Raw genomic sequence first — 14,571 nt, 5'->3', positions numbered from 1 at the left:
TAGGCCAAATGCCCATCCCTTATCAGAGATGTTTCTTAAAAAAAAATTTATTTTATATATTTATTTGAAAGTCAGAAATACAGATAGATAAGGTGAGAGAGAAAGATCTCCCACCCACTAATTCACTCCCCAAATGGCCAGGGGTTGGCCAGGCCAAAGCCAGGAGCCAGGAGCTTCTTCCAGGTCTCCCACGTGGTTGCAGTGGCCCAAGGACTTGGGCCATCTTCCACTGCTCCCCCAGGCACATTAGCACATTACTGGATCTGAAGCGGAGCAGCCAGGACTTGAACTGGCATTCATAGGGGATGCCGAGCTGCAGACAGGCTTAACCTGCTACACCACAGTGCCAGCCCTCCTTAACAGAAATTTTTACCTCGATGCTTCACTCCAGAACAGAAACAAAGAATAAAGTTTGATGCCTCGAGAAGGATTTGGAGAAAAGTCAACTCTTGAAGCAGCAGAATAGGACTGGCTCTGCAATCTAGTAGCAGCAGCAGGGAAATTGGGCGAGTGGTTAGTAACGGTTAGTATGCCAGGGATCTGGCCATGAAGTAGGCTGAATGAAGAGAGAAACTCCAAGAAGACGAAAGCTTCAGAAGGTCTGTAAAATTCTCACATAAAGAACCCAAGATGCGCTCAGCCATTCAGTCTTTATTTGTTGAACTACTCCTTATTACACAACACAGAATGAAGCTCTGAGACGGAAACACAGCAATATTAAACATGGATCCCAATTTATTCAGGTTCCTGTATATTTAGGTTCACAATACATTTAGGTTCCTAAAGTGAAATTACTTTTGGTTAGATGATTGCTTATTTGGTTTCTACATTTCTGGTTAAGGTTTACTGAATCATTATCAGGTAGCTTGCAACAAAAGGTTTCAAATGTCATGTGAATTGAATGAGTAGAATATGGACTCAAAGAACTAATTTATTTGAAAAAAAAATCAATTCCAATTGGAACTGCCTCTACATTGGGAGCTGTTAAAATATAGAAAGAATGAGATTTTCACTCATGAAAGATCAGGAAAATACCAGATCTATACAGCTATCCCTAGGGGTCAAGAAGTCATCACTGGCTTGGGTTAATGGCTTCATTTAATTTCAAAGATGGAAATATGCTATCCTGCTTTATCTTAAATTTCCACAGTTCACACTGCCCTGCAAGTTATCTGATGGCTTCAGTTTTTCAAAAAGGCGTTCTTCGCTCAGCACTCTCCGGTGGACAGGAAGAAGGACTGCAGCATTTTCTGCTCAAACAGTAAAGGGTTGGTCTCCCAGGTTCATTCCCGTATCACTAGGGAGCTCCTAGTGAATGTCAAGTCTAGGGATGCAAAGATAAGTAAACGACAGTCCTAGCTCCAGCTCAAAAGAACGTCAGTGTATTGGCAACACTGCAATAACAAAAATAAGAGACTTTTAAAAAAGCATGCTGGGGCCGGCACTGTGGTGTAGCGGGTAAAGCTGCTACCTGCGAAGCCCTGTTTCGAGTCTTGGCTGCTCCACTTCTGATGCAGCTCCCTGCTAACAGCCTGGGAAAGGCAGCAGAGGACAGCCCGAGTGTTTGGGCTGTTTGTTGCCACCCATGTGGGAGACTCAGATGAAGCTCCTGACTTTGACCTGGCTCAGCTCTGCCTGTTGGGGGCATCTGGAGAGTGAACCAGCATATGGAAGCGCTCTCTCTCACTCCTGTACCCGTGTGTACGTGTGTGTGTGTGTGTGTGTGTGTCCCGCTCTCTGTAAGTCAAATAAATAAATAGATCTACAAATAATAGTAATAATAAAAGAAGTATACACTAGGACAGAGGGAAGGCAGTCAGTCTGTGGGTGGAGGCCAGAGGGAAAGACAAGAGTTTGGCCCAGGGGCCAAGCAAAGTGGGGAAGCTGGAGACAAAGGCAGGGGCCAGCAGGTGCTGTGCATTTTTACCCTGAAGACGAGGAGCTAATGAAGCTTCAGAATTAGGATTCGGATCTTAGTTAAGGTGAGTTTTTTATAACTATAGTATCACTTACATAGGTGTGTAGTTATCCTGTACACATTCTAATATACTGTCATCTCATGATTCAATCATCATGGTTCTTCACATCCATGCCCCTTCTAACCTTTTAAATATTCAGGAGGTGTAAATTGTTTATATTAAGTTAAACAAAACACAGGAAAGTAAATCCATAATCTCTCCCCACCAAATGAAAAAATCTAAGACAAACACCAACTTAAAAAAATACTACTTAAGAATCCATGTTTTCAAAAAGATACATTATATATTTTTTAAACTTCTACAATCTAAGTCATAAGCTATATAAATAACACTGTGAATTTTTGATACCTGAAGACATACAATAAAACCTACTTAAGCCTTTATTCAATTTTAAATTTAATCAGTTTGTGAAAATCAATTTTCCTGACTTTATTCCTGTCCTAACCAAAAATAACCTTGAAAATCACATATCACTGCTTGATTAAACATCAGACTGTATTCAAAGAACTGCTCCTGGCAATGTGAATAATTCTTGAGATTTTAATGAAAGCAGCAGATGGGGCTTTGGCTTTTAAAAATTAATATATTTTTTAAATTTTGGAAATGAGCCAAGTATATTTTACAGTCCTAAAATCCTCTGCCTTTTTTAAAAAAAACTAATCAGTGATTAAAAATAAAATGTATAACAAAGCATACAGTAATCCCAAACAATTCCTTGAATATGAATAAAACCATCAGTTTGTTTTATGAGATACATTTAACTTATTACTAAATGGCAGGTCACACGGTTTAAAAAAATAATTGTTTATGTAAATGCATTTGAGTATATATTATAAGTACTGTAAAATCAATAAAAATAAGGATATATACTTAGAAATTTTTAAGGAAAAGGCATAGGTTCTTTCAAATTAAATGAATAATTCATCCTATCAATTATTTCCCTTTATGTCTATGAAACAGAATCTCTCATCTCATCTCATTGACCTATATTACTCTTAAGGCAAATACTGTCAGCTAACATCAGAAAAATATTAACTTACTTGACCTACCTTCTTTGAGGTTAATCCAGTTTTAATCATGAAAGGAACTCATGAGGAAGCAAAAGCTCCACTGACTGAGCACAACATGTTTAAATTATTATGTTCCTCCTAACATAGAATGCAAGACCAGTAGTTTAAGGCACGTAACACATTTGTTAGGTTATTAGAAAAAGGCTATCAAAAGAACAGGCTGTCAGACCTGATTTAGACATCATAAGAATCAGCAGCATTTGATACTCTGCCTATTCTACGAAAATAAAAAATGTAGGTGCAATATTGACTGTTATTATAAAGCCTCATTTATTTTGCAGTTGTAAAAATGTGCAAAAAAGAAGAAATCAAAAAACTGTGAAGATGAGTTTGCAGAGTCCAGACAGCCTTATTCCGCTTTAGATCACTCCCGGGGGATGACTGAGTCTGTAGTCACAAAATGGGAAAGGAATGCTACATACAGATTCTTCACGAAGCTCCTGAACTTTATGCCACTTACAGTTCTTCAGCAATGACCACAACTACAAGTTATTGATGTTTTCATTTAATTTTTATAAGTCTCCAAAAATGAAAACACAAGCCACATTACTTTATTTAAAATTTAGATTCTTCTTGAACTATTTGTACATACATCATGTAAAAACAAAGACTTTCCCCATCTATCAGTGTGTAAATCAAGATTACAAACACTCAAATGACAAATGCCATCCTTTTAAAGAACAGAGTGCCACATTTTAGCCTATTTACAGCATTTGTTTAATATTACAGAGATTGCCCTAAGATTACTTTATAAATTGCTTTCTGGTCCAAAAGATTTGATGATTACTCATATGAATCCCCTATGAAATTCAAATTGCTTATTTATCTAAAAATCCCCATTAACATTCTTTGTCACTCGGCAGTGCAACACTCAAGCTTGCTGATCTACAGCTCTCTAAAAGCCCTGGAAACCTTCCTGGGTTAAGTTTCCCTGGTCCAGTGTCCATAACCATGTCTCCCCTCCCAGGGCTTCCTCCCCGCTCACTCCCTTGTGGCTTAGCCAGTTGGCAAGTCTCTCTAGCTGCCTGCCATCTCTAACCAAGTTGATTTGTTTCCTCTCTGCTGCAGGCTCCTCTCTCCTAGGGTTGCCAGTTGAGTTCAATCTAAGACCTTCCTGAGCAGAGTTGGACCCGTCAAGACCTACTATCCAATCCATCATTGTCCTTCCAGACACCTCTGGCTTTGCTGGCTCTCAGCTACCTTTCCAAGCCCAGGGTTCCCCTTACACTTTAATTTTTTCTCATCCTTGTGGTCAGCTTTGGTCATTTCTATTTGAGTGCCAAGTCTTAATGAGTAAAGTGCATCAGTTCTACAAGACTATCCATACGAATAAATACAAATACAAAAACTGCTTATGTCTGTTTACATAAGAAGGCACAGAATGGGAGATATGCCTAATTTCATAACACTACAGCACATTTTCTAATCTACAGCAACAACTAAGCAAGTATTCTCTAAATTAAAGGTTGCAGCTAAACCTTTACCTGAGACACTGGCAATTCGGGATCTGGTTCCTGGAAAGCATTAAGAAGGCAGTAAACATTTTTTAAGAAATTCAGTTTCTAAAATTAAAAGTCTTAATGACTATTTGTAGGTAAAATTTTAACTCATGCAATACTTTAATCTTTTTCTACAAATGCTCTTAAGAGTTCTGTAAAACCAATATACATCGAAGAATGCTAGATTTTCTATGGCCAGAAAAGTCTAATTAATCTAACTTCATTCAGAGCACAAACAGAAGATATTTCAACTTCTTGTTTAATGAAAACACATTATCTCAGAAATTAAGAATAATTTTAAAACACTACCAAGGAATCATTTCCTTATATTCAAAAACAAGTTCATGATATTTAAACATTCAGACTTTAATCACTTAAGGGAAAAGAAAATTTAAATAATATAGGCCTTTCTATTCCACACAAATATAATGGGATTGGTAGCTGACAATAAGAAATTAATTCTGGGGCTAGCACTGGGTAAAGCTGCCACCTGTGACACTGGCATCTCATATGGACACCAATTCGATCCTGGCTGTGCCACTTCCAACCCAACTCCCTGCTAATGGCCTGGGAAAGGAGCAGAGGATAGTCCAGGTCCTTGGATCTCTACCCCTACACCCACATGACCTGGGCCATCTTCCTCTGCTTTCCCAGGCCATTGGCAGGGAGCCGGATCAGAAGTGGACCAGCCAACACTCAAACTGGCATCCCAAGAAATTAATTCTAATAGTAATGTCCTTTAAGAAATTTGTATAGACCACATAGTCTCCATTAGTGCCAGATACTGATAAACTTAAGTATCTGATTTTTTCCTCTCCAAATTAAACAGAAATCTATTGGTTAAAAAAAAAAAAAAAAAAAAAACTCAGATTTACAACCTAATTATAAAATATTTACACTTACATTGCTAGTCAGCAGCAACTGTTGAGCACTTAATCTCTATCCTATTTTATTGGGGGAAACTATGAAGAAACAGAAAAGGGGTGCAGCAGAGGGACGCCTGCTTTCTACAGCTCAAAAGTCCAAAGAAGGGGCCAGCACTGTGGCGTAGCAGGTGAAGCCACCACCTGCAGTGCTGGCATCCCATACGGGTGCTGGATCGAGTCTCAGCTGCTTTGCTTCCAATCCAGCCCTTTGTTATGGCCTGGGAAAGCAGTGGAAAATGGCCCAAGTCCTTGGGCCCCTACACCTGCGTGTAGGAGGAGGCTCCAACTCCTGGCTTCCAACAGGCCCAGCTCCAGCTGTTGAGGCCATTTGGGGAGAGAATCAGTGGATGAAAGAGTTCTCTTTCTCTCTTTCTGCCTCTTTGTAACTCTGCCTTTCAAATAAATGAAGTTTTTTTTAATATATAAAAAAAGTCCAAAAAAGAATACCCCAATTTTTTATGGAATATATTCATATTTTATCTTCACAAGCAATATAAAAACCATCTGGTCACCATGTAAGGATAAGCAATTTATGCAGCATGACACATGGTAGGGACATGACAGGGAAAGGCTAAGCTAGGTTATAAAGTGAGGGCACAACCAGCATTGCGATGCAATAGGTTAAACCAACACCTGCGATGCCCGCATCCCATATGCATGCTGGTTGCTCCACTTCCCATCCAGCTCCCTGCCAATGTGCCCACCCTGGGAAGGCAGTGGATGATGACCCAAGTACTTGGGCCCCTTGCACCCATGTGGAAGACCTGGATGGAGTTCCGGGTTCCTGGCTTCTGCCTGGCCCAGGCCCTGATGTTGTAGTCATTTGGGAAGTGGTAGAACTGGCAGATGGAAGATATCTTTCTCTGCCTCTCCCTCTCTCTAAATATAACTCTTTCAAATAAATAAAACAAATCTTAAAAAAAAAAAAAAAAAAAAGGCACCAGAGAATGGGATATAGCAATGATCTAGCAATCGGCTGACCAAAATACAAAATAGCATCTAGAAAACACACAGCAACTGGAACTCTTCAACTCCAGTGTACGTAAGGACCTAGGGAAAGTACAGATTTCCTAAACGTTATCATACTTAAGGACACACAAACAGGAAGTAAAATGGCAGATGAAAGAGGTAACTCTTTGTCTTCTTTCTTCTATTTGTTCGTATCCATGTCTGTATGACCCATTATCTAATGAGTCTCCTAACAACTATCTGAGGGAAGCAGAGGACACAAATTTATAGATATTTGGTAATGTGTTCAAGGTCACACAATAGTTGAGAGGAGAAAGAGCTCCTGCCAGTGCCTCCTGGAGGTAAAAAGTGAATTGGAAACAATAAGGCAGGATTGAAACTTAAAGTTTAGGAGAGATACAAATCCAAGAGACAAGTTTACCAGAGGTGATGAAAACAGTTGAAGGAGATAGAAGCTACTGACAAGAAGTAAAAGATGATACTGTTATTCTGCCAAGGGCAGGTTCACAGTGATCTTTGCCATCTATAAGTCTTGTTCTTCTGCCTCTAAGGAATATATTTACTATTGATCATGCAGGTGGATAGCATGCAGGGAAATGATGTGAAATGAGAAGGTCAGAGAAGAAAATGACAGACCCACACAGTAAGGAGATGCAGAGACAGGCAAGGGTCGTGAGAATGGAAGACAGAGGAATAAATGGGCTTAAGGCAGAGAACACATTAATTTCACAACATTCTGGCATCCCTGGCACCCACCTAGGTGCTGAATACACTCTATGGTGGAAGACACATAAATAAGTAACAACACAATGTGTTAAATAACACGTTCTGATTGTGGACAAATGATAGACACTTTATTGTCAACTCCACTTTACAAATGAATATTCTAAGGTCAAGGTGTAGAGTTGGTATCTGAACCCAGACACTCTGGGTTAAGGGTGTGCACTTTTTTGAGTCTGTGAGTTGATAGTAAGAGTGGAAAGCACTCTCATGTGGGCTCTGGGGAGACCAAGGACAGCCCTGGCTCATGTGCAGATCTCAAGCACAAGATTAAGAAAGAGTGAGAAGGTTTTAACTTTGAGATAAGGAAAAATTCTTCTATAAAAAATCACCTAGGGGGGCCAGTGCTGTGGTGTAGCAAGTAAAGCCATCCCATATAGGCACCAGTTTGAGTACCAGCTGCTCCATTTCCGATCCAGCTCTCTGCTATGGCCTGGGAAAGCAGTAGAAGATGGTCCAAGTCCTTGGGCCTCTGCACCTGTGTGGGAAACCCAAAAGAGGCTCCCGGCTCCTGGCTTCAGCTTGGCACAGCTCCTACCACTGCGGCCATTTGGGGAGTAAACCAGTGGATGGAAGACCTCTCTCTCTCTCTCTCTCTCTCTGCCTCTGCCTCTGCCTCTCTGTAACTTTACCTTTCAAATAAATAAATCTTTTTTTTTTTTTTTAAATCACCTAGGCCTTCATCTTTGGGCCACTCTCAATTACAGTTCTGTGACTTAAATCAATCCACCCATATAGGGAACCGCAAGTTAGTTCACTTGGCCTTTCCAACACTGTGGATATCAACACCACTGAGCAGATATTGAAACTGATATTCAGGGAGCTACTTAGCTGTGTGACATGGAACAAATCATGCAATCTTTATCACCCTCCCAAGTTGAAGCAAAAGTGCCTACTTTCTAGGATAGTTCTAAGGACTCACAATAAAATCTTCCATTTTAAAGAACACAATTTGCAGAGTTCTTTCATATATACATTATACTTGACTAAGCATAAGGTTAACAGAGAGGCACCAATCCACGTATTACTCCCCTTTTCAGAACTCAGAACTGATTCTCAGTTCCTGCAGGTCAAGTTAAAAGTAGCCTCCAAGCCTCCTTCAAGGTGGTAACAGGACACAGTAAGCAGAGGGCCACTGCCTAGAACCACCGAAAGCTCACTAGCACCAACCTCAGTTCCTAACAGTTTGCTTCCTCCCTTCCCCTCCAGGGTATATAGCTTTCTCTTGGGCTGCTATTATAACTTCAGAGAAATAAATCTCCAGATAATTCTCAATGCAACTTGCTAATTGTCACCAACACTTCTTCGGCTAATCAGTCGACCCAGCACCATTTCAAACTGCCAAGTTGTTATTCAGGATTTAGTAAGAACAGGAAAGAAAAAAGTACAAGATAACAGAGAAATGATGGATTTTGAAAGACTGGGGAGATCAAGTGACCAAGCAGCCAAGGGGGATTGTAATCTGTATAATTCAGAGCACAAATTCACAAAATGAACTAACCCCACAGTTTATGGAATCAAAGCATTAGGTCTAAGTCTCCATGGCCCCAAGGAGGAAACCAATTAGATAATCACACAGAAAGATGTGTTTTGGCTTGGATCACCAGAACACTGTCTCAAACAACTTCTGACATACAGCTCACTGGGCAACCCTGGTCCCTATTCTTCATCGAAGCCAGTGGCCTTCAGCCTTTTCTCTACCTTCAAACCATTTCCAACAGCAACAACACCATCTTTTCTTTGACATCTCTCAGCATAAGCAGACACTGCAGGCAGAGGAGGAGAATGTGAAGTAGAAAGTCTCCCATTCCCATTCTGATATAAAATTAAAGCTCTCATCCCCAGAATCACTGATTTTAATAATCAAAAAATCTGCCAGAAACCTACCCTGTTAATGAAAGCACACTGTCATTTAACAACTCCATTGCCTGAGAAATGTCCATGTTTTATGAACTGTTTCATTATAATGGAGCTAAAAAAAAAATCAGGACTGGTTTTAAAGCCATGAATCTGGCATATGGAACACAAAGAACAGTAATCAGATTAAGCAACTAATCAGGATGATCAACATGAGTTGCAGAAGCAAGCACTCCCTCTAGGTCACACTGCTGTCTGGAGGACTGTTTTGCATTTGTTCCTTTTACATCTTGCAACTTCTAATCACTGCTTCAATCACGATTTAAACAACATTTGGGGAAAAAAACACAATGCTTTGCTATGAAACAGTTATTCTTGCTGTATTAAATCAAGAAAGGGGGAAACTATAATAAATTAACCAGTTATCACTCTTTGTTCTTAATATCTGAACATTAATACCATCCACACTGAGAGACCCTGCCCTCTGCCCCTTACCTATCTGTGCCTGGGATTAGACAGTTCAGAAGCCATGTGTTCCAGGAACCCTTCCCCATTACCAAATGCCATATCATTATATTCAACCTACCCTCTAGTCCTTTTATAGATACATAAAATATATTTAAGAAAATATCTCATAAAATGTATCTAGGAAAATCTGCTGCTTCATCATGTATCATTCCTCTCTGGCTAACTTGACTATTCTGACTTTAGCAAGAGGCAAAAATAAGTAAGATCCTGACAACCTAATGGAAAATATGAGGCATTAATGAAAGACTGCTTATGGTACAACATCAGAATAATATCCCACAGAAGATAAATAAACATAGATGAAACAGCCTTATGGGTGGGCTTCATCTCAAAAGGCTGATGTATCAAGGACCCAAATGTTATCTGTTTGAAGCTCCCTAGACCAGCTTATAAGAAGATTAACAAATATCAAACCATTTTAGAGGATCTCTGCATCTGGGAGAAAAACAAGCAAAAACAAAAACAGTTAAAAAGGAATATGTTCTTATGTTTGGAGGATAAGAAAAGGCAAGAGCAAAAATGAATCCATTTGGCACTCAGAAGAAATACTTTAATTTCCTTGTTTTTCCATGTGTCCAGGCACCACTTCCAAGTCACTTACTCCTAATTGGTGGCACACAAATAGTCATTAGAACTGTACTTGAAAATCTGTAAGTCGCAATAAATGCCCATGAGGCTAAGAGTACATGAAGATAAACCAGCTCACAGTGGAGCTGAATACCATCTGCTCCTGCTCTCATCACCTCTGTTAGCTCTCCATAGATTATAAATCCCTCCTATCAGTGTCCAGTGAGAGGACTACACAAAATATCAGTGACAAAAACTGCTGCTATGCAGAATTTCTAAATCCACTTTTAAAAATGACCCTTCAAACAAGAAACAAAGTAAGAATGCCCAGAGGAGAAGCTATTTGACCTAGCAGTTAAACTGTTACTTGGGATGCTTACATCCCATAACAGAGTGTCTGGGTTCAAGTCAAAGCTCTGGTCCAGATTCCAGCTTCCTGAAAATGAGCAGTCAGAGAGGCAGCAGGTGGTAGCTCCAGTAGGTGGGTCCCTGCTACCAACGTGGGAGACCCAGACTGAGTTCCTAGCTCCTGGTTTTGGCCTGGCCAAGCCTTGGCCATTGCAGGTATTTGGGGAGCAAACCAACATATGGGAGCTTTCTCTGCCTCTGATGAGAGCCCTCACATGCCAGACTCCATAACAGGTGCTAAGATGCCACACAGCTTTGCCATCCTGAATTCATATTCTAAGCAAAGAGAATTTTCAAGCTTTTAGTAAGAGACCTTTTTTAATCTTCTGAAAGCTCTTCATTAATTATATCAACACTATGATAAATATTGTTTTTAAATACTTTTTCAGAAAAAGGCAGGGGACCAGTGCTGTGGCACAGTGGGTTAATCCTCAACCTGTGGTGCTGGCATCCCATATGGGCACTGGTTCAGGTCCCAGCTGCTCCACTTCCAATCAAGCTCTCTGTTATGGTCTGGGAAAGCAGTAGATAACCCAAGTCATTGGGCCCCTGCGCCCATATAGGAGACCTGGAGGAAGCTCCAGGCTCCTGGCTGCAGATTGGCACAGCTCCAGCCATTGTGACCATCTGGGGAGTGAACCAGTAGATGGAGGACTTCTCTCTCTCTCTCTGCCTCTGCCTCTGCCTCTCTGTAACTCTGCCTTTCAAATAGATTAAATAAATCTAAAAAAAAAAAAAAAAAAAATCAGGGAGGACTCGACTTTCGCACTTTGCAGAGTTTTTAATCTAAGTACACAGATAGGTCAAAATTCTTAGTACAGTTAGCTGAAATCCTGAAAAGGCACAATAGATGGGAAAACGTACCAGGCAAAGTTCAGAAACAGCTGAAACAAAAGGCTGCGGAATAGCCAAAGCAGCAGCATACTGCATACACAGACAAAGGGAAGAGGCTTACTAGCTTTGTAATTTTGGACATTTATTTTACTTTGCACTTCCTAGTGCTCAATCTGTAAAATGAGCAAAACAGGGGCCGATGCTGTGGCTCAGCAGGTTAAAGCCCCGGTCTGCACAGCCAGCATCCCATATGGGCACCGATTCAAGTCCTGGCTGCTCCACTTCTGATCCAGCTCTCTGCTATGGCCTGGGAAAGCAGTAGAAAATGGCCCAAGTCCTTGGGTCCTTGCACCCAAGTGGAAGACCTGGAGGAATCTCCTGGCTCCTGGCTTCAGATTGGTGCAGCTCTGACCATTGCAGCCATCTGGGGAGTGAACCAATGAATAGAAGACCTTTCCCTCTCTCTCTGCCTCTCTGTAACTCTGCCTTTCAAATAAAATAAATCTTTAAAAAAAAACTTTAAAAATGTTTAAAAATGAGCAAAACAGTAATCAACTTCATAAGATAGTTGAAGATTAAATAACATATAAAATTCATTGTACCAAACCTGAAACAGTATATATATGTACTCAATACATGTTAGCTATTATTTTTGTTATACTTTGCAAGGTTAGTCTAAGCATCACAATTGATGCTTGGCAAGCAGCAAGCACGTTGTCATAAAAAGTCATTGAAATGAACACAGACGTACTGATCATGCTGCCTAGCACAAACAAAATATCAGTTCATAAATGCTGTATAGAATGTCACTGTACACTGTAGATTATAGAGCCATCACCATTAAATACACTCCTGCCTTGCCCACAACATTTCCCAAAGTGACATCTCCCCAGGAAAACATTGAAGGTATCTGACTTTTGCCCTAGGCTAAATAAACAGAATCAGTAGTCAGATAAATTTCAGAACTATCAGATTAGTCAAAAATGGGCAAAAAAAAATTGGGTTCCGCTTATTAAAAAAAAAAACTTCTAGGAGCCTTTGGTGTGCATCTTGCTCCTCTACAAAGGGAATGTACGTTGCCCAAAAGCATTTAATGAGAAAGCTTCCTTTCACTGAGCAGCTCTTGGGACCAGCGTTCTGCGCAACACAGAATGAAAACTACCCCAACTTGATGGGAGAATGGAAACAGCACATCACGTCTTCACAAACCATTGTGCCTACAGCAATGTCTGGTACAGAGATTAAACAGATTAAGGGGTCTACATTTTTTCGTGGTTCCAAACATATTTGATCAGGGATTTGATTTTTTTTTTTTTTTTAGCAGCACCAATGGCACTACTGTGCTGAGACACACACCTGGAAAAATGCTTGTCTACAGAAACATAGTCTTATTCAGAAACATGAACGAACACAAACAGAACTTAGCTCGCCATCCTCACCAAGGGGGTTGCGCTAGGGGAGCTGTGCCGTCTCAAAGAGAAAGGTTCCCCTCCACAGGTTATGGTCCATCTGTTTGCTGGGAACTAAAGCAGAACCTAGTAACAACGTTCACACCCAGGCCTCTGCTTTTGCAACTCCCCTCCATTTTCCCTTTTTTTCATACATCTCCAAGGCAACACCACTAGAGAAAAAGCTGGGGGACCAGAATTATATCAGAATATTCTGCATTGAGTAGAAGCACGGGTATACTGCCACTGTTCTACTCCTTGTCTCCATTTTCCCCTTTTTTTGCTTCTTCCAGGATCTGCCCGTCCTTACCTCTCACGGGTGGTATATTAGTATATTAGATATTAGTATATTAGCTTGTCACTATCACTGCAGCTCTAGTTCTCTTCCAGTCATTTCCATTACTTCTTTTAAGGAAACTTTCTTTCTCATCCCTCCCTCCCACCATGATAACATCCCTGGCTCAGGTAATTATGTAATAATAAATGTACCTTTTCCCCTCCTAGACTCTCATTCCTCTAACCTGGCCATTGGCCTCGAGCTGCACTCGTGGCCCCAAAAGCAGCCGCTTTGAACAACTGTTTAAAGATGAGACACCAGAATCACACGTCTGATCCAAGAGAGAAAAAAAAAAAAAAAGGCAACTATGTTAACAGGGAGTGGAGGAGCCACAAATCTGTGTTTACACATCTTTGTAAAGAAATTAACAAAGCACACGCTGAGAACTTAAGAGTCCATCGACAGGCAAGTACAAATGGGTTATGAAGGTCTCTCATCAACGGGAAATGCAGGGTTCTAACTCTGGGACACTTGGAGGGAAGGATGCCGAAGTTTGCGGACCGGGCGGTCAGCGCCCCGAACTCGTGACCCGCCCGCCACGGCTGCACGGAGCCTCGCTCCCGGTGGCTTGCGGGCCTTAGGCCAGGCTAGCCTTGGGCCTTCCTCCCCATACTCCCTACCCGGGGACACGGGCATCCCCCAGAGCCCTCAGCCTCACGGCTTAGGTATCTGCAGGCTGACAACATCCAGCCGGTACCTGGTCATAAGGGGACTTCTCCAGCACCTGCGTGCACAGATCGGCGCAGAGCTGGAACTTCCTGCGCCTGAAATAGCTCCAGGCCAGGAGCAGCGGGTCCATCTCCGAGCCCATGGCGGCGCAGGGCTGCCGGCGAAGGACCGGAGCCGGGGCCAGGGAGGGCGGTGGGCAGGGAGGCAGGGGCCGGCGGCGCCGGGCTCTACCCGGCAACGCGCGGCGACGGGGCCTTGCCGGAGAGGTGCCTGTGTCGCGCCTGACAACAGAAAAAAGGAGCACCCACCGAGAGCGGAATTCAGCTACGGGGATTGCCAAAAGTTGGCTGCAAAGGAAAAAAAATGTGTAATTGTGAAGGTCATTGATTTCGAGAAGGCGCAAAGAGGCTAAACAATGAGGCAGTGACTTAGACACCTATGCCTGGGGGGTCCTCCACCCCCTCTGGAGGCGCCGTTGCCTAGCAGCCTGTACGCGGGCCAGGACGGTCTGGGAGTCGAGTCTTCGTCCCACTCCTCCGGTTCGCACTTCCCGATGCCTCTCACCCTTCCCTCTCTAGAAACAAACGTATTAACAGCTTCTTCGGGACCCTAGGTTTTAAGTGCTAAAACTCTGCAGTGTGTGTCTCCAGGTCAACCTCACCGGATCGCAATGTCCGAATTGCGCGGGACTGTGGCGATC

At 41.9% G+C, this 14,571-nt stretch overlaps 1 protein-coding gene across 3 annotated transcripts in view; it reads right to left on the bottom strand.

Moving 5' to 3' along the window:
• TTC8 (tetratricopeptide repeat domain 8) overlaps positions 1 to 14,125 on the bottom strand; it is a 57,339-nt gene extending 43,214 nt beyond the window's left edge. The window contains exons 1-2 of one of the 3 annotated variants that reach the window (XM_002719609.5): positions 13,900 to 14,125; positions 4,534 to 4,563 (exon numbers count right to left, since the gene is read on the bottom strand). In XM_002719609.5, coding sequence (XP_002719655.3) covers positions 4,534 to 4,563; positions 13,900 to 14,013 — 144 coding nt within the window. In that variant the 5' untranslated portion in view covers positions 14,014 to 14,125. Of the gene's footprint in view, positions 1 to 4,533; positions 4,564 to 13,354; positions 13,474 to 13,899 lie in introns of all 3 variants that reach the window. The other 2 variants (XM_051826184.2, XM_002719610.5) reach the window with 2 other exon arrangements.
• Between the last annotated feature and the right edge of the window lie 446 nt (positions 14,126 to 14,571).

This window comes from Oryctolagus cuniculus, chromosome 20 (assembly GCF_964237555.1).
Source record: "Oryctolagus cuniculus chromosome 20, mOryCun1.1, whole genome shotgun sequence".
Lineage (NCBI taxonomy): Eukaryota > Metazoa > Chordata > Mammalia > Lagomorpha > Leporidae > Oryctolagus > Oryctolagus cuniculus.
This window is presented reverse-complemented; position numbering and strand designations above follow the sequence as displayed.